The 24,878-nt window shown below is 51.9% G+C and overlaps 1 protein-coding gene across 5 annotated transcripts in view; it reads right to left on the bottom strand.

Moving 5' to 3' along the window:
* Mgll (monoglyceride lipase) overlaps window positions 1–24,878 on the bottom strand; it is a 101,655-nt gene that overhangs the window by 16,034 nt on the left and 60,743 nt on the right. For all 5 annotated transcript variants that reach the window (XM_051154881.1, XM_051154880.1, XM_051154882.1 and 2 more), the window contains 2 exons: window positions 3,267–3,403; window positions 2,033–2,143 (listed from right to left, as the gene is read on the bottom strand). In XM_051154881.1, the coding sequence (XP_051010838.1) occupies window positions 2,033–2,143; window positions 3,267–3,403 (248 nt within the window). The remainder of the gene's footprint in view (window positions 1–2,032; window positions 2,144–3,266; window positions 3,404–24,878) is intronic.

Below are 24,878 nucleotides of genomic sequence, written 5' to 3'. Positions count from 1 at the left end.
CTGAGGCTAGGGTGACATGCGAGCCCTCTTCCTGTGTTGGCTTCCACTGAATGGGTCCCACAGCCACGCACCGGGGGGGCCAGTCCCCACCACCAAGCGGCATGCGGGCCCCATTAAATGAGCTCAGGGGTCCATGCGGACATCCACTCCACCCTTCAACGCTAAAGCCTCCGACCCCCGGAGTGCCCTCCTGTGAACCGTACCTTCACTTCATTTCCCAGAGCCCAGGAAGGGAAGAGACAGCAAGCAGCGAGCAACTGCTTTTGAACTCTATGAATTATACTAATATTTAAAATTGCACCTGGGGGTAAAAAGATGCTGCAATCCTGTCCCAGGGAGCCTGCCTGAAGACTAGGACCTATGTGGAGAGCAGCCACATGCCCCCTGCAGGTGAACCGAGGAATCACATTTTGACAGCGCCAGTTAAAGACAACCCTGGCTGAAGCCTGGAGGCAGAACAGATGTTGGGTGGGTGGGTCTAGCCCTCACCAGGCCAAGGTGGGGCTAGCCCTTACCAGACCAAGGGAAATAGGGAAATCTAATTTGTTTTGGTTAATCAGAGGAGACCCGTGTCCCCCCTAGAGACCCCGGCTCCTGATTTGACAAGGTGATCTATTAGTACCAGGCCTGAAAGGTCACCAGCCCTAGAAAGTCTGGCCACTGCTGGTCCTAGATGGAGCCCCACGGGACCCTGGGAGGAAACCTCGGTGGCCCTCCTCTGGGCACAGCTGCTATAGTGCACTTTATCTAAAAGGCTCTGTGAGCTTTCTCTGAGGGGAAAGCATCCACTCTCTTCTCTGTGAGGGGCAGCCCCACTGGGGCTCACATGCACCACTCTAGGGCCGATTTCCCTCTTCCTAGGCCTCACCGGTTTTGCCTTTACCCTACTCTGGGACTGTGTGGGTGAACGCAGCTCCCACTTGGCAACTCCTGACACAGTTGGAGGCTCCCCGACGCACTGGACACGGGTCTCCAGGAGGGAACCACTGGAACATGGTACAGCCTTTTTCTCTAACCTCTGTCTTACTTGCTTTCTTTGGAAAAGAGCCTTGGACTAACTTGGCCTTGCCTCACAGAATCAGTCACCAGGGCAGCTCGGATGTGGAGAAAGCCATACCCTTTGAGCTTTTCCACGATGCCACTGTACTCGGTGCCTTACGTGCTGCCTGGGGACCACAGACAAATATCAGGTTCTACTGAGTGGGCCCCGAGAGATAGGGGCATGACAGGCCACACTGGTATTTAAACAACCCCCTGTTGTCATTTGCTGGTGAGAGTACAGGCTGTCCAGTGGACCTGGACCCAGGACACACCACCTCACCTTCACTCCCCTCCAAGCATCCTGAGAGCTGGCTCAGGCCACAGTAGCCGCTGCCAGAGCTGGGGCACTCCTCCTCAGGACAGACACATCACTAGTCTCTCAGGGATACTGGCGTTGGCTCCTTCCTTGGGGTAGGGGTAGATGCAGTTCTAGGTGCCCTAATGCCTTGTTCACCTTGTCAAAGGGACTCAAAAGCTCTGGCAACAACCGCAGATCACTGGCAACAACAACTGATCGCACGGCACATTATTACCCACAATGCAAAACGATGCATCCAACAGTCAAGGCTGGAAGAGCTCAGGGGCGGAATGGAGCCGCCAGGAGCAAGATCCTCAGCTGCAGCTCCGCTCTGAGTTTGCTTTCTGCTGAGGCTGGCAAACATTCGGGGACAGCAGCTCACGCTTGCGTGGGGCTTGTCAGCAGACGTGACTTTGCCAGCTAGAGAATGCCTGTAACCTTTCCTCCCCTTAACTTTGGCCGGCACAGCATGTGCAAACAGGAAGGCTTTTTTTTTCCCTCCTCTGTGTTTGGGGGAAAGACACACCTGACTTCAGAATTGGGAGCCCTGGGGACTAGTTGACGACAAACATTACACAATAGTGTCTGAAGTCCAAGCACGGCAGCGGGCCCCTTGGCACAGACTCTGGCTGTAAGGGGAATGGATCACGTTGCAGAAGCTTCTGGCCCACACAGACTGCTGTGCCCTCCTACCTTGAGAGCTGATGCAGACTCTGGACTGGTAAGAACCAGAGGTGAAATCAGGACCATGCCAGAGAAGTGGGTTGGCCTTTCTGCAGCCGCTAGGATGGAGATGGCGCCGCCCTGCAAGGCAAGATGGACAGAGTGGTGGCAGCCTCTGAGCTGACCGGGTTCCCTTTCCCGTTTCCATGCTGGCCAAGAGGCCAAGAGGGGCCTGGAACACACTCCATCCGCTGGCAGGTCACTCCTTTCCTTCTGTACTTCCTCCCTTTTCTCCTTTCCTCTCCCCCCTTCCTCCCTCACTTCCTTCTCTTTCTTGCTCTCTACCCCTCCCATCTCTTCCTCTCCTCTCTTCCCTCTCCTCTCTTCCTCTCTTCCCCCTTTTTCATTTTGAGACAGAGTATCACTCCATAGGCCAGGGATTCATGATAATCCTCCTGCCTCAGCCTCCTGAGTGCTGGGATTACAGGAGTGAACCCCCGTGCCTGGCTCAGTGAATGTCTTCACAGACATTTCAGACAGACACAAAGAAGGCTCCTGCCTGTGGGCCACAAATGTAACACATTGCCTTCTAGGCTCAAGCCCAAAGCCAGTAGGCCCACAATTCATCTATCCTGACAACCTTCATTAGAGTTGTTTCCTTTCATAGGGAGAGTCCAATTATAGTAATAGGTGGATATATATATATATATAATATATATATATATATATATATATATATATATATATATATATGGTTGAGTAATGATTCCAATACAAATATGTGGATGGAGCAGGAGCAGTCTTGTCTGTTTAAAGCCCAGCAAGGCCGGGCAGGTAAGAGATGTAAAGGCAGAGCCAGGCAGCGAGGAGGTGCCCTGTGGAGAAGTCCCAGGTCTAAGCAGTTCTCAGGCCTCTGCTAGCTTTCCTGAGGGAAGGAATGGCTTGAGGCTGCTAGGGGGTGCATGGTCATCTGAGATTAAAGTAAGCTGGTTCTTGGCACTCAGAGATCTCGAAGGGAAAGGGACTCGAAGGCTTCAGGACGGTCTCCTGAGATCCTGCCGCTCACCGCCATCCCGCCAGCCCTGAGCTTAAGGAATGAACTCTGGGACCTAGTTCCTCTCCTAAGTGCTGGCGGTGCAGAGGACACCATGGGGCTGTGGAAAGGACACCCACCCGGGCAGAGGCCAGAGAACAGAGGGGCAGGAAGTCAGGTGGCCTTTTGGGGACCAGGCTTGCTCTGAACTTCTCTCTGTGGCCTGCTTACCATGGAGTGGCCCAGGAGGAAGATGGGGACCTCTGGGTGGTCCTTCTGGACGGCGTCCACGTGCTGCAGCAAATCTCTGACATAAACCTGGAAGTCCGATACCACCATCCTCTCTCCCTCACTCTGCCCATGGCCAACTGGAAAGAAACAGAAAGAGAGTTTCAGGGTCACCCTGGGTGCCCTGCGTGCATCACGCTTAACCCTGTCCAATTTAGGCGGAGAGAGCTTAAGGGACTTGCCTCATACCCCAGCCAACACTTCTCCTTCCAGGCAGTTTCCCAAGGAAGAAGGAAGGGGCAGGAGGCACCCAGAGTAAGTAAGCCTTAGTGAGGCTCAGCTATTCTCCTGGGGTCCCCAGCTCCCTGCTCCTTCGAGCTGGCCCTGCCTCACTGGTGCCCTTTGACCAGGTGCGTTCTGTCTCCTCTCTGCAGCATTAGGGGAAGATTATACATCAATACCAAACAAAATGGTCCATGGTGCCCGACAAGAATTTCCACAAAGCACAACAAAGTAAAACTAGGCCCCACCCTGTCCCTTTTGGGTTTGTCAACCCGTCATCTGCCCCTTCTCCTCTGCTTTAAGGTCTCTCCACTTTTTCCCTTTGTGAAAGGCATCAGTTGCTATAGAAACAGCCCCTGGTCGGCTGCACGCTGCATCAGGTGCTGGCAGTGCCGCTCACAGGCCGGGCCACCTCTTCAAAGGGACTTTGCCACCATGGGGGTAAAACTGCTCTTTCTACAGCACAACTGGGTTAGGGCTCAACAAACCTAGAACCAGCTGGCTATCCAGACCCAGACTCAGATCCTGCTGTGGTCAGACCCATTTGCCATTGACGCCCTTACCCTCCCAGCTGTCCACCTGCCCGCCCGCCGGCCTTTCTGTCAGTGTGCTGGACAGCAGTTTCACCATCTTTAGAGCAAAGCTTCCAGGGCTCCTGCCTGTCTAGGGCTCCCCTGCTTTACAGTTCATTACCTCTGTGGTACCTGTGTGTCACAGAAACTGTCCCCCACCACCCATTCCTACCCAGCTCAGTAACACTGAAGATGTCCACAGCGTCTTCAGTCTCCACCTACCACCAGGACACTGTCACCTTCCCAGTGGCCTTTGTATGGCCTCCATTATCCACGTCCTCCCCCACCCCCCTTGCTGAATTTCTAACTCTCAGAGTAGTCCTGTGTTTGCAGATGGAGACATTAAGAAGTGGCCAAGTTAAAATGATGTGACCTGGTGTAACTGATGCCATCATTAAAAAAAAAAAAGAGATTTGTATGCCGACACACTGAGGGACAATTATGTGAGGGTACAGGGAGACGACAGAACCTGCAAGCTGAGGAAGGAGGCCCCAACAGAGCCCATACCTTCACCTTAAACTTCTAGTAGCATGGAAAAAGAATTGATTATTATTTTTTAAAAATGTTTTTGACTATTTGATTATTATATATATTTTTATCAAACATATATAACATTTGATTATTATATTGTGCACGTGTGTGTGTGTGTGTGTGTGTGTAGGTGTGCACTTGCATGCAGGTGCCCGTGGAGTTTGGAAGAAGACATCCCACCCCCCTGGAGTTGCAGTTACAAGCCATCTAATATGGGTGCTGGGAACTAAACCTGGGTCCTCTGCAAGAGCAGCAGTGCTCTCAATCACTGAGCTGCCTCTCTGGCCCCCTCATTTTTTTTTTTTTAATTTTTATTTTAAGGCAGAATCTCACTAAATTGCTGGCCTTGAAACCACCCTGTAGCGTAAGCAGTCCTTGACCTTGTGATCTTCCTGCCTGACCTGGCAAGCAGCTGCAAATGGCATCACGGTCCTCCGCGTCAAGCCTTTTCTGTGCTTCCTACATCCATTCTTTAGATAGCGCACTTCATTTATTCACACTTTTTGGGGTGGGGGTGGGGGGTGGGGGAGAGGTTTCTAGACTTCTCTGTGTAGCCCTGGCTGTCCTAGAACTTGATCTGTAGACCAGGCTGGCCTCGAACTCAGAGTTCTGCCTGCCTCCGCCTCCTGAGTGCTGAGATTAAAGATGTGCACCACCACTGCCCAGCTCACACACTTATTTTTAAGGCAAACAGTTGCCCTTCAAAAAACCAGTCTCATAATTCACAAATTGGCACATGGAGCATGTTCCTCCCAGACCCAATGTCTTCTGCCTATCCAGCCATCTTTTCCTAAATTGTAGTATTTCTGCCTCTTTGCAACCCTATGAACGGGTGAGGTAGGTTTAAGGCCTTGCCCTCTATACAGGACAGCATATGAGGAACCTACGTGCATCTCCTAGGAAGAAAGTCAGCCTTGAGGTCAAGCCCTGACCCAAGCTTTTCTGTCAGAAAATTTTCAAATGTGTAAAAACTTTGGAAGACTGTTTCCATAAATACCCACATTCCTGTAGCCTTTACCCAAAGGTTGTTGCCATTTTATTTTCTATCTGTATATATGTGCTATGATTATTACTAACGTCACTTTGGCAGAATCTAGAATTGCTTTGGAGATGGGATCCCAGTGTGGCTGGGGCGGGGCTTGTCTTGGTTGCATTAATTGATTGCATTAATTGATTGAGTCAGGAGGACCCATCTTAACTGTGGGTGAGATGTTCCTGTTCCTAGGCGTGGGAGCCTGGACTGCACAAAACGGAGAAAGCCAGTGGAGTGGCCGAAGAGAATGTGCGTGGTCTCAGCTTCCAGCTGCAGATGTGAAGTAGCCAGCTGCTCCAGCTTCCTGCTTCCTGCCTTCCCCACCATTACGACTGGGAGCCCAAAGAAAGCCTTTTTTCCTTAAGCCGACTTTTTTTTTTTTTTTTTTGAGTGTTTTATCACAGCAACAGAAAAAAAAAAAAAAAAAAAAAAAATCCAAGGCAAAAACTTATCAACGAAAAGACGGATAAATCATTCAAAAGTAAGTTACAGAGTTTGACAGCTGGGAAATCTGCATAATGACATCAACACCCGTGACCTCCAAACGTGGCCTGGAGCCTTGAGGCTCCTCGCCTTTCATCTGTTCATCTCATCACCCACAGGAAGCTCGGCAGTTCAGCAGTATTTACCATCAGCACAGTGTCACCGGTGGTACAGCCAACAGCTCCGCTCTAGCGCCCAGTTCTCAGCTGCCCTAGCAGAAGGCACAAGTGACACTTCTCTCACTTCCTAAATTGTGACGTCAACCTTGTGTTACAACTTCCTGTTCCATCTCAGTCCAGCCTATTTGTGGATTTTACTTATTTCTCTTCAGTGTTGAGAGCTGAACCCAGAAGAGCCTTGCTCGTGCTGGGAAAATTCGCTCCCATGGATCTACACCTCAATGTCACACTTATTTTTTTTTAATTTTAATCTCTATTTAAAAATTATGCGCATGTGGGGGTGGGGGGGGATATGTGTATGTGAGTGCAGGTGCCAGGAGAAGTCAGAGCATCAGTTCTCGACCTGTGGATTGTCACTTCTTGTGTGTGTGGGTGGGTTATTCACAAGGGTTGCAGATCAGATATCCCGCATACAGTTACAATCCTGCATACAGTGCTATTCATGGCAGTAGCAAAATTACAGTTATGAAGTAATCATAAAAATACTTTTATGAGCTAGACGGTGGTGGCACACACCTTTAAATCCCAGCACTTGGGGGAGGCAGAGGCAGGTGGATCTCTTGTGAGTTCGAGGCCAATCTGGTCTACAGAGGGAGTTCCAGGACAGCCAGAGCTGTTACACAAAGAAACCTGTCTTCAAAAACCAAATTAAAAAAAAAAAGAAAAAAGAAAAAAAAATGGTTGAGGTCACCACAACAAGATGAACAGCATTAGGAAGGTTGAGATGCACTGGGTTAGAGGCATTGGATCCGCTGGAAGTGGAGTTACAAGCAGCTGTGAGCTGAGTGACACGGGCTTTGGGAGCTGAACCCAGGCCTTCCTCAAGAACATCATGTCCTCTTAGCCAGTGAGGCATCTCTTCAGCCACCCCGCCCTTAAATGTTTTTTAAAACAGTTACATTTATCATTATTACTACTATTATTTTATTTTGTATGCATGAGTATTTGCCTGTATGTATCTCAAGTAATGCCTGGTGCCAGTGGAGGCCAGAGAGGGCATCAGATTCTCTGGAACTGTGGTTACAGGTGACTGTGAGCTGTCGTGTCCCAACAGAAGTGAGGTCCTCAGCAAGAGCAGCTAGTGTTCGTTCGTAATTGCTGAGCCATCTCTCCACATTACCACCACTTCTTTGATTCCTTTCCTTTTCTTAAAAAGACAGTCCTCACTAAGACTCCCCAGGTTGGCCTTGAACTCTGTCTGCAGCCCAGGCTGGCCTTGAACTCTGCTCTGCAGCCCAGCCTCACCATGGACTCAATCCTCCTGTTTTAACCTCCGCAGTAGTTGGGACTGCAGGCCAGTACCACCATGAGGCGTAGCGTAGCATATGCGCGTTCCCTCTGGATTTCAGCTCAGTCCACCCAGCAGAGCTCACACCCCACCATGCCTCTAATCTTTAGTCTCCCAACAAGGCTGGCTTTGGCTCTTTGGCTTTGTGCTTGCATGCGTCCGACCTTCCCCCACCCTTCGGTTACTACATCACAGTCTCCCAAGTCGGCTTCCATGTGACTTGAAGGGTTGAGACCACAGATGTGTTCCTTGTTCTAAGCAACCTGTTCCCTCCTTTTCCCCACCCGCATCAGAGTGGGGGTGGGGGGGCGGGGGCTCCTGTGCTCTTGGGTCTCTTTTCAGAACACATTCCCCAAGTCCCAGGCCAGCATTCCCCACTCTCCCACTGGCCCTGTGGCCCTGCCATCTAGCACATTCCAAGCCACCTGCCCACGGGGTTCAGGTTCCTGAGACAAGCCCACACTTTCCTGTCCCGCCCCCTCTGCTCAGGAAGCCCATTGGTCTTGCTGTCCAGGTCAGAGATTAAAGCTCTTTGAGGCTGTGTTTGCTGGAACCCTTCTTAAAGAGGAAGAAACACACATCACCCACCTATATCCAATGCTCAGGGTCTGCACAGGCGTGGCAGAGGACGGGTGTGCAATGCTACATGTCTGTTCAAAGCACTGTCGGGAGAGTTCTGTAATGGCTCCTCGCCAGAGACTGTTGGTCTGTTTCCCTTAGGCACCCTGTGAACAGGATCCACTGAGCAGCACTGCCCTGAGAACTCCTGGCCTGCAGCTCTGAGCTTCAGCCATCCTCTGGGATCACAGGTGCAACCACCACACCCAGCTCAGCCAAGCTCATCATCTTCATTATGTATTTTCAGGCTTTGCTTACTTGGGAGGGCGTGGTCCTGCCCTTCCAGCGTTGGCTGTTACTGGACAGGTTATCAATTGCTTGTGAGCTAGCCTTTAACATGCACCAGCCTACAGGAAACTACACCCTTATCAGGTCCTGACTTTGTAGACTTTGCATAATCATCCATAGGCAAGGAGTCAATCAGGGACAGCCCCACTATGCCCTGCCACCCATCTGAACCTTGCCCACCCTTGTTGGCTAGCCCTCTCTGTGGAGCCATGGTGGGAGGTCCCTATGGGTTCTCCTTGCTCCCTGGACCTCCTGGCTTCCTGTGGGTCCCTACGTTGTGTTGGGTCTGTGGGTAGATGGGATGAGGCATGCTGGCGCTTCCTGGTAGTGCTCTGTCCATCCCGGTATGGTAAAGCAGAGCCTGATCTTGAGTGCTGGTCAAACACTCTGGCAGGGCTGGGCTGTGGCTAAGAGGCAGGGCACTTGCCTAGCGTCAGGGGGACTCTTGAGTTCCATGCCCAGTTTGCAAAAAGTAAACCACTCCCAACCAAGAACAAACATACTACCAACACCTTAGAACCCCACTGGCATAAAACAAGTGATTAGCAATTCTTTGCTGAGCCATTATTAAAACCCCCAGTCTCTGTTTCACACATAGGATTCTACCTGTACTTTCTGTGGACCAGGCTGTCCTCGAACTCACGAACATCTACCTGCCTCTGCATGCAAGAAAAAAAAAAAAAAGTTCACTAGCTCAGGACATAACCAGAAAGCCAATCATCCTGTTAAGGCTAGAGTAGGGAGACACAGCGCCTCACCTCCATCTTCTCAGAGAACCAGTTCTACCTAGTGTCCAGTTTCTCCCAGAAGGAAAACCTGGTAGATAGCCTCAGCGCGAGAAGAAAGACCCAGCCTCCACAGAAGCATGTGAGGTCTGTTGGGGAGTCTAGAACCCACACTTTTCTCAGAATCCATGCTACCCAATCCTTGTAAGTTTGTATGTCAGGGGCCCTTAGGTTTTCCAGCCGAGAAGACCGACCAACGCTCAGCAAGAGGCTCGAGCTAGCTACTGGCTGGTAGAAGCCAAGGTGAGCAGGCCTTGGTCTCCGGAGCCAGTGTCCCTCCTGTCACAGCCCAGGGACAAACCAGGCAGGAATCAAGAACCTGGGAGACTGACAGCACCTGGGATGGGACCCAGGACACTGCATGTGCTGGCCGTGAACCAGACTACTGCCTTTCACGTACTTCTTCTCATTTTGAGACGGGCTCTTACTCCTTTGCCCAGGCGACCTTGAACTCCTGAGGAGCTGGAACTAGCAGCCAGCCTGCACCACTAGCCAGGCTCCTCCTCCTTCTCCTCCTCATCCTCCTCCTCCTCAACAACAGCAAAGTCTTTCTTCAGAGGAATAATCTGCTGTAGAAGCACACTGTTGGCCCAGTCCCCAGCCAAGGGGCAGTACCCAGAATTGTGCAGACCTGAGGCTACATCATGCAAAGGGGCTGGCTAGTCACCTTGTGTAGTGACAGCCCACTACCATATGTATCTATATGGTCTTGTCCTCCAGGACCTGCAGATGTGCAAACAGAGAGACCACTGGGAATACCCCCATATAAGCCTCTGTACATTTCTATGTGTCACCATGAGGGCAGATGGGGACTCTGGAATGATCTATAACAAATGACAACTGAGACTCACTGTGAACCCAGTGCTGGAGAGCACTGGGGCTGTAAGCTGATGGTCAAGAGCCCCTGGGGCACATAACTGGGTATCAGAAGCTCCAGATGGCTGAAGTAGCTGGAGGACTGTCTGGCAGGAGGATGGGGAGGTGGATGGGGGTCCTGGTGGCAGGTCACGGCAGTAGTAGACTACAGTAAGGTCACTGACCTCTACCCATGAGAGGTGAAGATATGACCGACAGGAAAGATGGAAAAGATGGGAGAGAAAAGAGACAGAGGCCAGACATACTGAAATCCAACTGTGAGGCCACCCTGTGTTTGGCAGACTCTTCCCTAGAATCTCGCCCAGGGGTGGCTGCTTGACTGTGGACTCTCTGATGCTTTGCCGTGTTTCCCTAAAACCAACCTAGACCGTGCCTTACTTACACAAGTCAATGTGGTGGTGGTGTGTGGGATGGAAAACACAGGCATTCTAGTAGGCTCCCCCACCTCTAGATATCCAAAAGGCAACTCTGGAGCGAGGAGATAGCTCCCTGGGTGTCAGAAGGCCTTCCTTAAATTCCACCATCTTCACAGTGAAGACCCCAGCCACTGTCTAGGCTTCCGAAGTGGACTGGCCTCCTCCCTGACCCACAGGTCCTCTGCCAGACAACTGCACAAACTGAAGTGTCTGCTCATCACTCACTTCTGTTCCTCTTCAGGTCCCACTGGACTCCACAAAGTGGCCTGTCTCCATCTGCCACCAAAGCTAGCACCGTGGACAGATGGGAGGGCTGATGGTGGAACAGGCTCTGGGCTTGGCCTTGTTCCAACTGGACAACTTAGGATGAAGAGACCCATGTGCCATGGGCTCCCTTACCAGGCTGTCGTGTCTGTGCACTTCACCCAGGCCTCCTGTCTGGGTTTATTTTGATGAAGTCCGCAGGGCTGGGGCAACACTGTACTGTAGCGAGCTGGCCTTGGCTTCCAGACAAGATGACAGGCATTTCCTGTCCCTGCAGTCTGCCTTCCCAGACAGCCCATACGCAGGCACCAGAGGACGGAGACTGCAGGATGTAAGATCAGGCCAGTGATAGATGGGAACGGGCCCCGAGAACTACAGGGTGGACCAGGAAAAGGTGGGTGTGGGAGCCTTGACTCCCTCCACTCAAAGGACAGTGAAGTCCCTCGTCCATGAGTATCACAGTGTTTGAGGAGCGTAGAGGGAGGCCTGAGTGTGTGTGTGTGTCCCTACTTCTAAAGCAAAGAGTTGCCACAGACTTACACATGCCCCACGGGTGCACCCATTCCAGAAATGCATGTTGTCCTGTAAGCCTGCTGTCCAGCCTGGAGATGTTAGTCCAAGGGAACTTCCAGGGCACTGGCCTCCAGGACTGAGAAAACTGGAGGGCTACTGTGGTCCCTGGGGCATTCAGACATCACAGCAAAATGACTGCTGGACAACAGACAGAAAAGGTGCGTGGGGGAGATGCCAGACACAAACCATACGTGGGTAAAAAGCTATGACAGAAAACTGCAGATGTAGGCCACCATGCTGGAGAAGCTAAAGCCAAGAGCATGTGGCTCAAACCCACAGCTCAGGGAGTAAGCACAGAGCATCGGGCAGAGGAGTCAACCTTGAACCTCTGGTCACTTCCTGTATTTATCTGTTTTCTATTATTGCTATGAAAATCATGATTAAAAGCACCTTAGGGAGAAAAGGGTTTATCTCTCATAGCTTATAATCCATTATGAAGGAAAAGTCAGAGGGGACTCACGGCCGGTCCTGAAGCAGAGGCCATGGAAAAACATTGCTTACTTGCTTGCTCAGCCTGCTTTCTTAAACAGTCCAGGACCACCTGCCTGGGTGGTGGAGGTGATGGTGTGGAGGTGGAGGTGGTAGTGGTGGTAGAGGTGGTGGTGGTGGAGGTGATGGTGGTGGTGGTGGTAGTGGTAGAGGTGGTGGTGGTGGTGGTGGAGGTGGAGGTGGTGGTGGAGGTGGTGGTGGAGGTGGTGGTGGTGGTGAAGGTGGAGGTGATGGTGGAGGTGGTGGTGGAGGTGGAGGTGGTGGTGGTGTTGATGGTAGTGGAGGTGGTGGTGATGGTAGTGGTGGTGGCGGCGGCGGTAGTGATGGTGGTAGTGGTGGCAGTGGTGGTGGTGATGGCGGTGGTGGTGGAGGTGGTGGTGGTGATGGCGGCGGTGGTGGAGGTAGTGGAGGAGGTGGTGTGGCGATGGTGCTGGTGGTGATGGTGCTGGTACTGCCCACAATAGGCTGGACCTCCCCACATCAGTCATGCCCGTGGTTCAATCTGTTGGAGGCAAATCTGCAATTGGGGCTTTCTCCTCACAGATGTCAAGTTGATGTCTTGTGTCAAATTGACAAAGAACTATCCAACATGCTTCCCTATCTGTAAACGTGGAGATGTCTACATATGCCATAGCGTCTCTGGGGAGCAAGGCATGGTGGCACACACCTGTGCTCCCAGCACAGTGGGTCTGAGGCTAGCCTGAACTACATATACACAGAAGAGGTCTGTGCAGCAGCTGTAAGTGAAGGCGCCCTGCCTGGCGGGCACAGAGCAGGTCTCCAACATCCATAGCTTTTGGCCCCTTTACACTGCTTCAAGTCACCTGTCATGTCAGAGAACCGGCTTCCTTGTCACAGTCTCTGCCCTCTGGCTGCATTTCAGAGAGAGAGAGAGAGAGAGAGAGAGAGAGAGAGAGAGAGAGAGAGAGAGAGAGAGAGAGAGAGAGAAGAGAGAGAGAAGAGAGAGAGAGAGGAGAGAGAGAAGAGACAGAGACAGAGAGAGAGAGAGGAGAGAGAGGGAGAAGAGAGAGAGAGAGAGAGAGAGTCTGCATTCTTGGTCACCCTTGCAGCTTTTCCAGATCCACCTATTTATTGGCTCAGTTCCTTCAAAAGAAAAGTGCCTGCACTGGTCGTGGGGCAGATCGTTGTGAGTTTCTTTTCCTTCATAAATACTATTACTAAACGAGTTCTACTGCCCATTAGACTGCGGAGATTCCCAACTGGCGCCTACTTGGTTCCAGCTTAGGGCTGGTAAAACCTTTGGGTGGTTGGCAAATCAGACCAGTCACATCCAAAGCACTCAGAATACACTGGACCTAGAGGGCATGGGGCACAGATACTAGTGTGGGAATAAACAAACAACATTTAAAAAGCAACCTAAAAATGAACTGCTCCTGTCCTTGGCAAGGCTGTCCGACATCAATGGCTCGGGCATATCTCCTTAAGGAAGGAGCTTAAGTTGCCTGCCAGCTGTCTACTTAATGCTTTTAAAACCCACAGTGGGCTCATATCGAAACACAGAAGGCCCACAGTCTGTTTTCAATGGTCATGGCGGTGACTCCCCAACCCTCGCTCTGGTCCTGGAGATTAAACCTAGGACCTGATCCTCTAGGCAAGTTCTCTACCACTGGGTTATATTCCAGATCTAAAAAAGCAAGCAAGCAAGCAAGCAAACAAACAAACAAAGCAAACCAAACCAAACCAACAAAAAACAAAACAAAACAAAACAAACAAGCCTAACTGTTTATTTTGAGATAGGGTCTCAATTAGTTGCCCAGGCTGGCCTTGAACTCACTATGTAGCCTAGGCAGGCCTTGAAGTTGTGATTTTCATGCCTCAGCCTCTTGAGCACAGGGATTACAGCTATACACTACCCAGTCTGATGCTCCATGCCTCCTCCTTTCCCTCCTTCTCCCTGCTCCCCTCCTTCCCTTCTTCTTTGTAGTGTTTCCTACATGCGAAACAATGCTCTGAGGTTGAATCACATTCCAAAGACCCACCTCTCCTTCACTCTCTCTCTCTCTCTCTCTCTCTCTCTCTCTCTCTCTCTCTCTCTCTGTTTTCTCTCTCTCTCTGTTTTTTTGAGACAGGGTTTATCTGTGTTACCCTGGCTGTCCTGGACTGGCTTTGCAGACCAGGCTGGCCTCGAACTCACAGAGATCCACTTGCCTCTGCCTCCTGAGTCCAGCTCTCTTTTTTAAGGCAACTTTCCCCCCTCCCCGCCCTGCCCCCGTTGGTGAGATGGGAGAGCTCTAGAACAAATATGACCCAAATAATGGGTCACAGAATACCCCCAGTTTTGGACCATCTGACCTCAAATCCTGACCACAGGCAGATCCAAGAGGCTTGCCTGAGCCACATCAAATGCCCCCAAGGGTGTTTTGACAGAAAATCCTGCCTAGGCACTAGGAGGAGCCTGCCAGCTCCAGGCATGGCCCTGTGACTATTTTGATTTCTGGCTCTAGCCTTTAATCTCGGTGTATTATGGGAACAACAGCACATCTTGTGTTTCCTTTCTTCTTTATGTGGCTACTTGACTAAGCTTTCAAAGCATCAGATGTTACAGTTTCCAACTAAGTTTTCTACTAAGATTTGGGGTGTCTTCTGACCTCTTGCAGTATTCAGAAGTAGAGGTTCCAGGAGCACAGGGGGGTTATACACCAACATATGAGCCACTAAAACCAGTAACAAATTGAAAAGCAAGGAGGGCCATTCAAATTTTTTTTTTCCAACTGAAGAACACCAGCCACCAGAGGACACATTCCAACACTACTGTAACCAACATCCTGTTAGGTCCCAGGAGCTGGGGGTGGCGCAAACTCACAGGTCAATGGGACAGGAGAAGGGGGCTGGCATGGGAGAGGCAAGAACTGTGGGCCTGTGTGTAGCCACCCTTCCTGTCAGGGCAAGGATGCCACACAAACAGGCAGGCTGCTTCTCTCTCTCTTGCTGAAAAACACGCAGATGGCAGAAAGACCAAGGCCGCAGCTTGTCGGCCTGGAAAAACTATTTGTTTCCCTCAACAAAAACCATTTCCTCCTCTCTGTCTGCTGAGGATCCAAGTTTCTGTCTTAGGGCACTTAACACTCTCCAACCACCACAGCACTAAGGTACCTTCGCCCTAAGAAAACTGTCGCCCTGGGCAGCTCTCCGCATGGTCCTAAAGCAAGCTCCAATTTACAACAGAGATCAAGGCAGAAATTAATTTCTTTACTAATTGACAACAGCTTGGGAAAGGTATAAAGATGCCAGAATTCAGCATATGGGCTATGGAAACACATCTCGACTCAGATTTTTTTTTTTTTAGCTGTTACAACATGCTTTATAATGTAACCAACTAAAAGGCTGCTATCGGTGCGCATTTTCAGAGTCATGCATTCTCAGAATTTTGTATTTAGAGGATTTATTTGAAAACATCCTACACTCCACTGTATAAATAAGAGGAAACAACATGACAAAAAGCGTCACAACTGCCATGCTTGGTGTCTGGCAGGACCAGCTTCCTTTTGTGTCGTGCTATAGGATGATAGTTTGGAGAACAAGGGAGGAAGGATCTGTGGGACGGGCAGTCACATCCCCATGAGCTGTGCACACCCAGGCTTCTCTTTCAGGAAATAGTGAGGCTCTGGGCAACTGTGTGGGCTGGCCAGAATCACCCCAGAAAGCTATGCCTTTGGCTCACATCTCTCCATGGAAGGGGCTCTCTGGCTTCTGAGCCAGGAGCAGCTGTGAGGTGGAGAGGCGTGTACCACTAGAAACTTCCAGGATGCAACACATCAAGGAATGAAGTCTGTAACGGAATAACAGGATGCTTGAAAAACCCCAAGTGGGGCTGGAGGCCAATTGCAGTGTTTACGGTGAGCAATCCCAACGGCTTTTTAAAATTCAGGAAGATGTTTAATATACATATCTCACAGACAGAGCTGAGTGGGGGTGTGGGGTGTCACAGGACAGGCAACTTAGCATGACCCCGACACCACCCAAGTTTGCTGGTTGCTTCTTCCTTAAGGTCACTGTTGTTTGTGTCAGGAGACCAGCTAGAGACTATATTTTGAATAAATATATCTGCCTCTATGCTGTAAAGCCAATGACGGGCAGTTTCTGGAAGGCAGCAGAAAGGACACAGGGTGTGTGAGACGCAGGTTCCACCGACTCTGTTTTCTAGCTGTGTTACCCGGCACATTCCTTTGCCACTAAGACTCTTGGTATTTCTTTCCACCAGTGACAACTGACATCAAGGGTAATTGTATTTGTTTGATGGATGGCTCAGAGGGTTAAATGAGAAAGCGCCCTCCACAGAGCCCTGCGGGTGCCCCCTACCTCACAGCCTACTTCTTGCCGGCAAGACTGAGGAAGCCTGGCTGAGCCCTTTTAAGTTCTGGGTGTTGTAGACATACATAATCCAATATGCAATCTCACTGCTCGGGCCAAAGCAGGCTTTCAACAAGGTCTAGACCCAGAGCAAGGCCCAGCCTCAGGGCACTGTTCCTATGGCAACCCACCCTGTGCGCAGGCACAGGCAGAGCAGGGAAGGATGGAAGACGGCTGGAGGATACTCCAACCTCTTATAAGACTGGGTGGGAAATTTTGTACTGTCATGTTACTGAAATCATCTGGACTTTTCTAGAGTGAAGAGAAAGAATAGGGTGTTAAGGGACAGAGATTCAGCAGCCAGGAGCTGAGAGAAGAAGAGACCCAAGGCTGGAACAAGAAAGGTGAGAAGCCAAGAGCCAGCCAGCAGCTCACCAGGACTGATGGAGCTAGATGGGATGGGTGACTCTGGAGGTCGGCGGGGGGGGGGGGGGGGGGGGGGGGGGGGAGTCCCTTGAACTTCCTTCCATGGAAAACACTTAGCACGGCTGTGGCCACGGACGTTGCGTTCACACCTTTCCTATGCTCTGGAAGCCACCCCTAACAGTGTGGCAGTGTCCAGGCTCTCATGCACTGCCATGCAGGCATTCCACTCTGTCTGGACCGCTTGTCACTTTCTTCAGCCAACCTGCTCATCCTGTCACCCGTCTCCACTGTTCCCTGGGCACCTAGAGTACGCAAACCTAGTGTCATCCCACCAAAGCCAGAGCCCAGAGGAGACAGTCCCAGTCCCACCAGGTGAAACTGGAGGAAGGCCGTGCAGGCTCCCACGCACACCACCTGTCTCGGCGCCACCGTGTTCTCGCTGGAGAGATTTCAGAAACTGGATCAGGCTGCAGTCCCTGCACATTCTGTGGTCCCCGGGTAACTGGGCCCACTGAACCCAAATAAACAAGGGTTTGGTCACAGGCCTGGCACCCTGGGACCTGACCCAGAAAACCAGCTGGAGTTCTAGTTTGGAGAGACACTTGAACTCCACAGGGGAGGGGGGCCTCGGGTCAACCAGCTTTGAGTAGGGTTAAAAGTGACCAGCAAGAACAGGCAGGGTGTCCTCGGCACTCTCGGTTTTGTTTTCCCTCAATGCTGGAGATCAAACGCCTGGCCTCACACAGAAGCCGCTGCTGCTGTTGGTGACAAGTGTCAGGAGTAATCTGAGACAAATTCACACTGGGTGGGTGTCCCCGGGGCAGCAGAGTGCCTGCTACCGTTTTCTTGGTAAGCAGGTGGCCTCCGCAACTGCACTTACCAAGTTGCGTTGTCATTTTCTAATTTCAGAAAATTACAGCAAAACAAAACCCTAGAGGCAATACAGATGTGAGGGAGAATGCCCCAAACAGCAAGTGGAGGCTGGACCCCAGGGCCTCATAAGGGGCCATCTGGCCATATTGTGTTGAAAAAACCACTGTCCGTGTGTGTGTGTGTGTGTGTGTGTGTGTGTGTGTGTGTGTGTGTGTGTGTATCTGTCTCTCTTACACACACCACCACAGCAGCCAACTGGACGATTAAAACTAGTTTTGGGTCATTTTTTTTTCATATTTTTCTAAAATTTCTAAAAGGAGGTGATATGTCATCATCAAAGGGGGACTGAGTACAGCTAACAGGCCATCAGCCTGCAATCAGAGACGCTGGGTGGCTGTCACTGGAGTCCGATCATTTGTGCATTTCACTGGGGTGCAGGCTATGGTGAGGTGTTGAGCATATGAAAATGAGCCAGCTAAGTGAATGTGAGGGGCGGGGGGTGGGGGGTGGGGAGGGAGCAGGGGAAACAGCAGTCAGCGTCAAGAGCCCCTTAATAGCAGCAGGATGCTTCTGCTGGACTGGATTGAAGCCATCAAGACAATTCCCTAACTGCCACAGAGGTACGCCTGGGATAGAAAAGGCAATTATCAGGAAGAGCTTCAGGAGGCACCTCTTGTGATCTGAGCCACCCTGGCAAACGCATTCGGCAGGCTGACTGCAGAAAGGGCTGTCTTTGGCCCCCTGTACATGCTTCTCTGCAGCGTTGTCCCAGCAAGGATACATCAGAGCTTGCGACTTTAGCCTAAGCCAGGGGTTTTCAGCCTTCTTAACGCTGTAGCCCTCATCAGGTCCTACTGCTGTGGTGACCCCAACAGCTTTCACTGCTACTTCATGACTGTAATTTTGCTACTGCTGTGAGTCGTAATGCAAACCTCTGACATGCAGGATGGTTTTAGGCGACCTCCAGAGGGGCCACTACCTACAGGTTGAGAACCCCTGGAGTGATGCAGGGGTTGTTGTAACATGTTCCAGCCTCAGCTGAGAAGGACTTGAAGCTCTTGTGTGGGCTCCTGAGACACTGCTATTTCCTCACAGCTGTGAGGACAGGGTGTAGGGTGAAGGTTTCAGAACTCATCCTCGCCTCTCCAAAGACCAGGACAGATGCTTCTCGCACTAGGCTGCCTTCCTGCACTTGGCCTCTCCTCACCAATCCACTTGGTGGCCTCCCATGCCCAGGAGGGACAAGGAATGCCAGGTGTACATTATAGGGATTGTTTGTTTGTTTGTTTTGAGACAGGGACTCACATGTAGCCACAGTGGGCCTGGGACATCTTACGTTGATGAAACTAGCCTCACACTCGCAGAGGTTCACCTGCCTCTGCCTCCCAAGGGCAGGGACTAAAGGCATGCATCACATTACCACAACGGCTGTCACAGGGCTTTTGAACAAGTGCTAAGCACAACAGCTGCTTTGGAATGTATGTAGGTGGGGGGCATGGCCCACAAGGGCTGAGGCTCAGCCACAAGGGTAGAGGAATGGTCCTGCAAGTGGAGACACGGCTGTCACCAGGACGCCACCTCCGGTGATCTGAATAAGAAATGCTGTTCTCCATAGGCTCAGATATTTGGTGGTGCTGGTGTCATGGAACCTTCAGGAAGTGTAGACTTCCTGGAGGAAGTATGTCACTGGTGGGGGGGGGGCGGGGGCGGCTGCGAGTCTACAGCTTTGCCTTACCTCTAGTTCCCTTCTCCTGTTTTCTGTGTGTGGCTGAGGATTGGATCTCTCTGCTGCCATACCTCCAAGCCTTAGTTTGCTTGGTTTATAAGTCCAGCAAGAAGGGAAGTCATGATAGGAACTCAAGCAGGACAGGAACTCGGAGGCAGCAACAGATGCAGAGGCCACGGAGGGATGCTGCTTACTGGCTTGCTCCCCAGGGCTTGCTCAGCCTGCTTTCTTATACACCCAGGACCCCGTGTCCAAGGGATGACACCACCCCAGTGGGTTGGACCCTCCACATCAATCACTAATTAAGAAAATGTCCTATAACTCACCTACAGGCGAATCTGATAGAGGCATTTTCTCAGTTGAAGTTCCCTCTTCCCAGATGACCCTCGCTTGTGTCAATGTCTCAGAAAACATAGCCAGGAGACTCCCCACCATGCCTCTGGTACCATAAGCCAAAACAACTCAGTCTCCCTTAAGTCAAGCTGCTTTATCACAGTAACAAACACTAACCAATATACCATCCTTCATGATGGCAGAGGCCAAAGTCAGTAGCAGGGCGGGCCCTTGGTCTTCTGCGTGCACGAGCTTGGCTTGCCAGCTCAGGGCTTCCCTGCCCCCTCCCTCTAATGCAGATGTGAGAAGAAACGAGAGACTCTGAGCCTCAGCTCTGAGAGGCACCCCTTGCTTCTGCCACCCTCAAGGGCTTTTGCTGTTGCCCTGGAAAGAACAGGTCCCAAGCTGCCACTAGTCCAAGGCAAGTGTGAGACACAGAGAGAGCAGGACCAGGTGAGCCCAGGCCAGTGACTAAGTCAGCTAGACAAAGAAGACGTACCTACTGTCGCAAGGGGAAATTTGTTACCCAGCGTTGTCCTGGTCATTGCTGACTGAGTCAGTCAGCGTAGCAGCAATCTACGAATACTGGCTGATCTCGTATTCATTATTTACCTACGGTTCTTTGATTTATTGGAAACTGCTATGCCTGTCCCAGCTGCACTCTACGGCATCCAGAGCAGCAACCTAGGAGCAGCATCCCTGGGGGCTGAAGCTCATTCCCCAGCCCAACCATCCATCTGACACAAAAATCACAATCCACAATTGGATGCATGCTGATTTCCCACTCTTACCACAGAGCAGAAAATATCTCAGGTAGACCCATTGTAGTAAGCCAGGGCGCATCTGTAACACAGACACAGACAGACAAACTGAAATGCCAGGTGGACCCCTCTTCAAGGAGCTTGTGTTCTGGCTTCGGAGCATTCTTGGGTCACGTGCCCAAAGCATTCTCTGATGGATCCAGGGCAGATCTGACTGTGTCTGCAGAAGGCTGGATGAACACCCCCCATACACACATGGACCTGGCCTGTGTTCGTCAAGTCTATGTGACAATGGCCTGGGGTCTTCTGCTCCTATTTTATAGATAGGGGAATGAGGTTCGTTGGGCCCCTCGTGGTTCGGTTTCCTGTCACCCCCCATCCCATCTCTTACCACTTTCTCCTTTTCCCACTCCGTCAGCCATGTCTGGATTGTTCCTTTTGTGAGCCAGCTGCAACCCCCCCCCCCACCTCAGGACCTTTGCACTGGACTCTCATGTCCTTCAGGTCGTTGAGTTCAATGTCCGTCTTTCTCAGACAGGCCTGCTGCCCCTCGTGCCGCTTTTCTGCGCGGCCCTTATTTCAGTGGGAAGGGCCCTGAAGTCATGCCTTTGAGATGACTGCCTGACCAGGCTGTGCTTCAGCCCTGTCAGGAGGCATGGGAAGCTGGACCCAAAGCCTAAGGCCCAGTAGAGCCGTGGCAGGTGCCCAGGGAATTTAGAGGCGGAACTGCGGGCTCAGAGGCGTGCAGGGACCGGCAGAGTCACAGCTAGCCCTGTTGGACGTGAGGTAGAGCCTGTGGGCCAGCCTCCAGCAGCAGCAGCCTGCTGGCACCTGTAATTAACTAGCAGCCCAGCTTCTCTCTGCTGGCGCTCTGAGCTGTTAGTGCTGAAAGACACAGTGTCAATCTCATCTTAATAGCTCCACTGTATGGGAGCGAGGAGGGCGGGGGGAGTCACTTACAATTTCCTCTCTTGCTCTTTCAAAAGACCTTCATTTAAAAAAAAACAAACCAACAGATATATATTATAGCAAAATAATGGATGAAGCAGCCAACCTGCCATGTCAAGCCAATGGCAACCATTCGCTTGAAAAAGTACAAAACTGCTCTGGCCGTGAGGGTAACATCACTCTGGTGGCAGAGGTGGGGGAGGGGAGGTGTCAAGGGGCAGTCCTTGAGGTTCTTAACAACTCCCATTGTAAGGAACCAGCCCTGTTTGTGGTCCCAAGATGCAGCGTCGGGGGTGGGGGGTAGGGGGGTGGGGGGTGGCGGGGGGGAGGGGGAGGAGGCGCAGCCCTCAACTCTGATCCCAGGCAGTGTTTCACAGACCCATCTGCATCTCTCTCCCAGTGCCCTTGTCCCTCACATATGTGGCCGAAGCTCTCAGACTATGTGCCACACACACAGAACTCTGCGAGCTGACATGCCTTCTTCTGGACCATGTGTCATGGGCATCAGTGACTGTCACTGGTACCCAGGGCTCCTTGCAGGCTGGGGAGGGGTGTTGCTCCCAGGAGGGAATTACTGAGGACACAGAAGCCCTTCACAGACACACTTCACATTGGGGCCTGATGACCCTTGAGTCTGGGTGGGCTGGAAGCATCATCAGTACCAACGAGCACCCCCACAGACTCTGCAGCCCGTCCCGCTTCCCCACTCCATTCAGGGGTTGCGGAATCCTCCCTCTGCCTCCTGAGGAAACACAGCAAAGGGTTCATCTCCTTTTTTGGTAAAGAAAGTTTCTACTGAATAAACACCCTTAGGCTCTCCCAATCTGCACAGACAGCGGTAGCTAGAACGGTGCTAAGGGGCCCTTGTGTGTCTCACGCAGGACAAGGGTTGGATCTGCAGCTCACTAGGTCAGGCCTTGCCCTAGACAATGACTGGGTCATGCCTGAAGGCCTTGCTCAGACTGGGACACAGGTTCTGGGAACAAAGCAGAGGGCAAAGCATAGACTCACATCTGCTCTGCTGGGTTTATGCAGTGCTGTGAAAACAGCGTCAGGCCCGTCACGCAGATGGATCACCAAGGCACAGAGGCCCTGCTGCCCCACCAGCAGAAGCAGATACCCAGGAACATGAACGTCAGTAGACAACTGGCCCCTCTGGGGCACTTGGGGAGGACTGTTTTTCATTCCTGAGACAGGCCCCGGCTCTGTCTCTACACCCTGCCCCCCCCCCACCCCTAAGCTGGGCTCAGGTGCCACCTCGGGGAGTTGGAACATCTATGAAGCCTTGGCAAAAGATGGGGAGCTGGCACCACACCCCAACAGTCTGCCTGTCATGAGCTATTCCTGGACTTCTCTTGTCACATGGTGCAGAAACCCAGGGCCACTTGCTTGAGGACTGCATCCAACATCCAAGCTGGGCTTCTCAGAGGCAAGCCCTGCAGTGTGTGTGTGTGTGTGTGTATGTGTGTGCACGGGCGCATGTGTGTGTTGGGGTGGGGAGTTGTAGCTGCAACACCCCAAAGCAGCTTCCACTTAAAATTAGTTATGGCAAGGAGAAACTGTGAAGATCTGAATCTGGCTTTGCCACACTATGTCTGCATCTCCTTGGACAAGTTACTTAAAAGTCTCCGAGTGTTCTTTCCTCCTGGGTAGGGACACTGCAGGAATAAATACAGGCTGACTTGCGGGGAAAGTTACTTGGACCATATGATGGAATTTCCAGTCATGTAATAGTTGCTCGGCTTTCTTTAAACACAGGCCATCTCTGACCCCCATTTATACTTGCAGGTATTATTTGGCTCACAAGTCTGACCTTCACCATATCCAGGGAGAACCCTCAGCTCCAACAACTGTTGCTAAACAGCTATTAGTGCTGGGTTCCTCGGAAGGTAGGGACCAGCAGGCCTTGGTCTCTGTTCCCAGCACGATGGTGTGGTTGGAGGTGGAGGAGGTGGCTCTGAGGGCCACGGACATGGACACGGCAGCTGGGCGTCGGAGGCGCCCTGGAGGCTGGTGACTGACTGCCAGGCTATGCTGAGCCCACTGGGCAGCTGGCTTCTCCCACGGGCTCTGTTTCCTAGAGCACTAAATGGAGTGCTGGCCCTTGTTAAAGGTGAGGTCTTGCAGGCCCCAGCGTGAAGGGCTCTCCCCTCTATGGCATCAGAGCCCACAAGGGGTGCTGCGGAGCCCTGAGGACATTGGCCACTCAAGCTGTTTGGACGGCTGCCTCTAAGTTGACTGACACAGTTAGCAAGCTGTTTCTCTACAGGCATGTCTTAGTGTGTCTCTGTTCAGACTGAGCAGACAAAGAGGCAGCTTACGCCAGCCTGTTCATTCCACGGTCCCCATATGTTCTCCCCCATCACATCTCTGGCAAGGACCCCCGGGGTCAAGCGCCCTTCAGGCCTTGAGTGGATATCACTTCTCTCTCTCAGAAGTCCAGTCAGGCACTAAGGGCTCTTGGCACCCCACGGTGTCATACATGAGGTTAGGGTCCTCTTATCGCAATGGGAGCAACCGGTGTGGCCCTAAGAATGCAGCTGCATGCTGAGAGCTGTCCTGCTGGCTCTTCTCTCCTGGCCAAGTGGAGACGTGGCTCTTCCATCTGCCCCTGATCACCTTGCATGGCAGAAATCATGTGAAAGCTAGGAAGAACTTCAGAGCACAAAAGCTACCTCCAAACTGGATTATCCCCAGAGGGCTTAGGAAACACCCTGCCTGTCCCGATGCTGTTCTGTTCCACTGGAGGACCAGCTGGGTACCACCCCCGCCCCCTCTTTCCAGCCCTCCTGCTTGTCCTGAGCATTGGCAGAGGCCCAGCCATTTATTTTTAGTTGTGGATGGGCTGGCCACTTCCTGGTCACATGCTGCAGTTTGAGCCCTGCAGGCAGAAAGGCTCAGCTCACGAAACACTCTATCCCCCTGGGAGGTCTTCAGCGTGCACCCCACGCAGCAATGTGTGGGCTCCTCGAGGGTGTGCTTAAACAGAGGCAGCCTCAGCGTGCTCTTTCAGAGCTCAGGGTCATTTTCGGCAGAGTCTGCTGAACCTTGGCTTAAAAACAAAAACAAAAACAAAAACAAAAAAACCCCAAACAAACTGCAAAGGCAGCTATGAAAAACGAGGAGCCTGGTGCTCATACCCAGGGCCAAACCTGTGGTTTCAGTTGTTAGGGACTTGAAGACCATCCTCACTCCATAGGATGACAAAGGGAAGGGCCTCCTGGTGGCTCCACTCTGCAGATGAAGCTGTACACAGATTGACAATTCTCTTAGAAGTGGGGACCTAGAGCCAGCCAGGCCCTTGCCTGGTGACAGGAACAGTGGAATCCTCTCCCAGTTTTGGCCTGGGCAGCTGCCCTCATCACCTCAGCAATGCCCCTGTCCCCCCTACCCCACCCCTCTCCACCCCCATGCTCCCTTTCTCCTCCTCAGTGGGGTGCCAGAAGATCACATTGTGTCCCACTGGTTGGTGGCTGAGGACAGACACAGGCTTCGCCTTCTGCGACTGCCTTTAGGAAAATATGCAGAATTTAGAAAGAGGCAGGAGGGAGTCCAGGTCC

Source organism: Acomys russatus, chromosome 13 (assembly GCF_903995435.1).
Source record: "Acomys russatus chromosome 13, mAcoRus1.1, whole genome shotgun sequence".
Classification (NCBI taxonomy): domain Eukaryota; kingdom Metazoa; phylum Chordata; class Mammalia; order Rodentia; family Muridae; genus Acomys; species Acomys russatus.
This window is presented reverse-complemented; position numbering and strand designations above follow the sequence as displayed.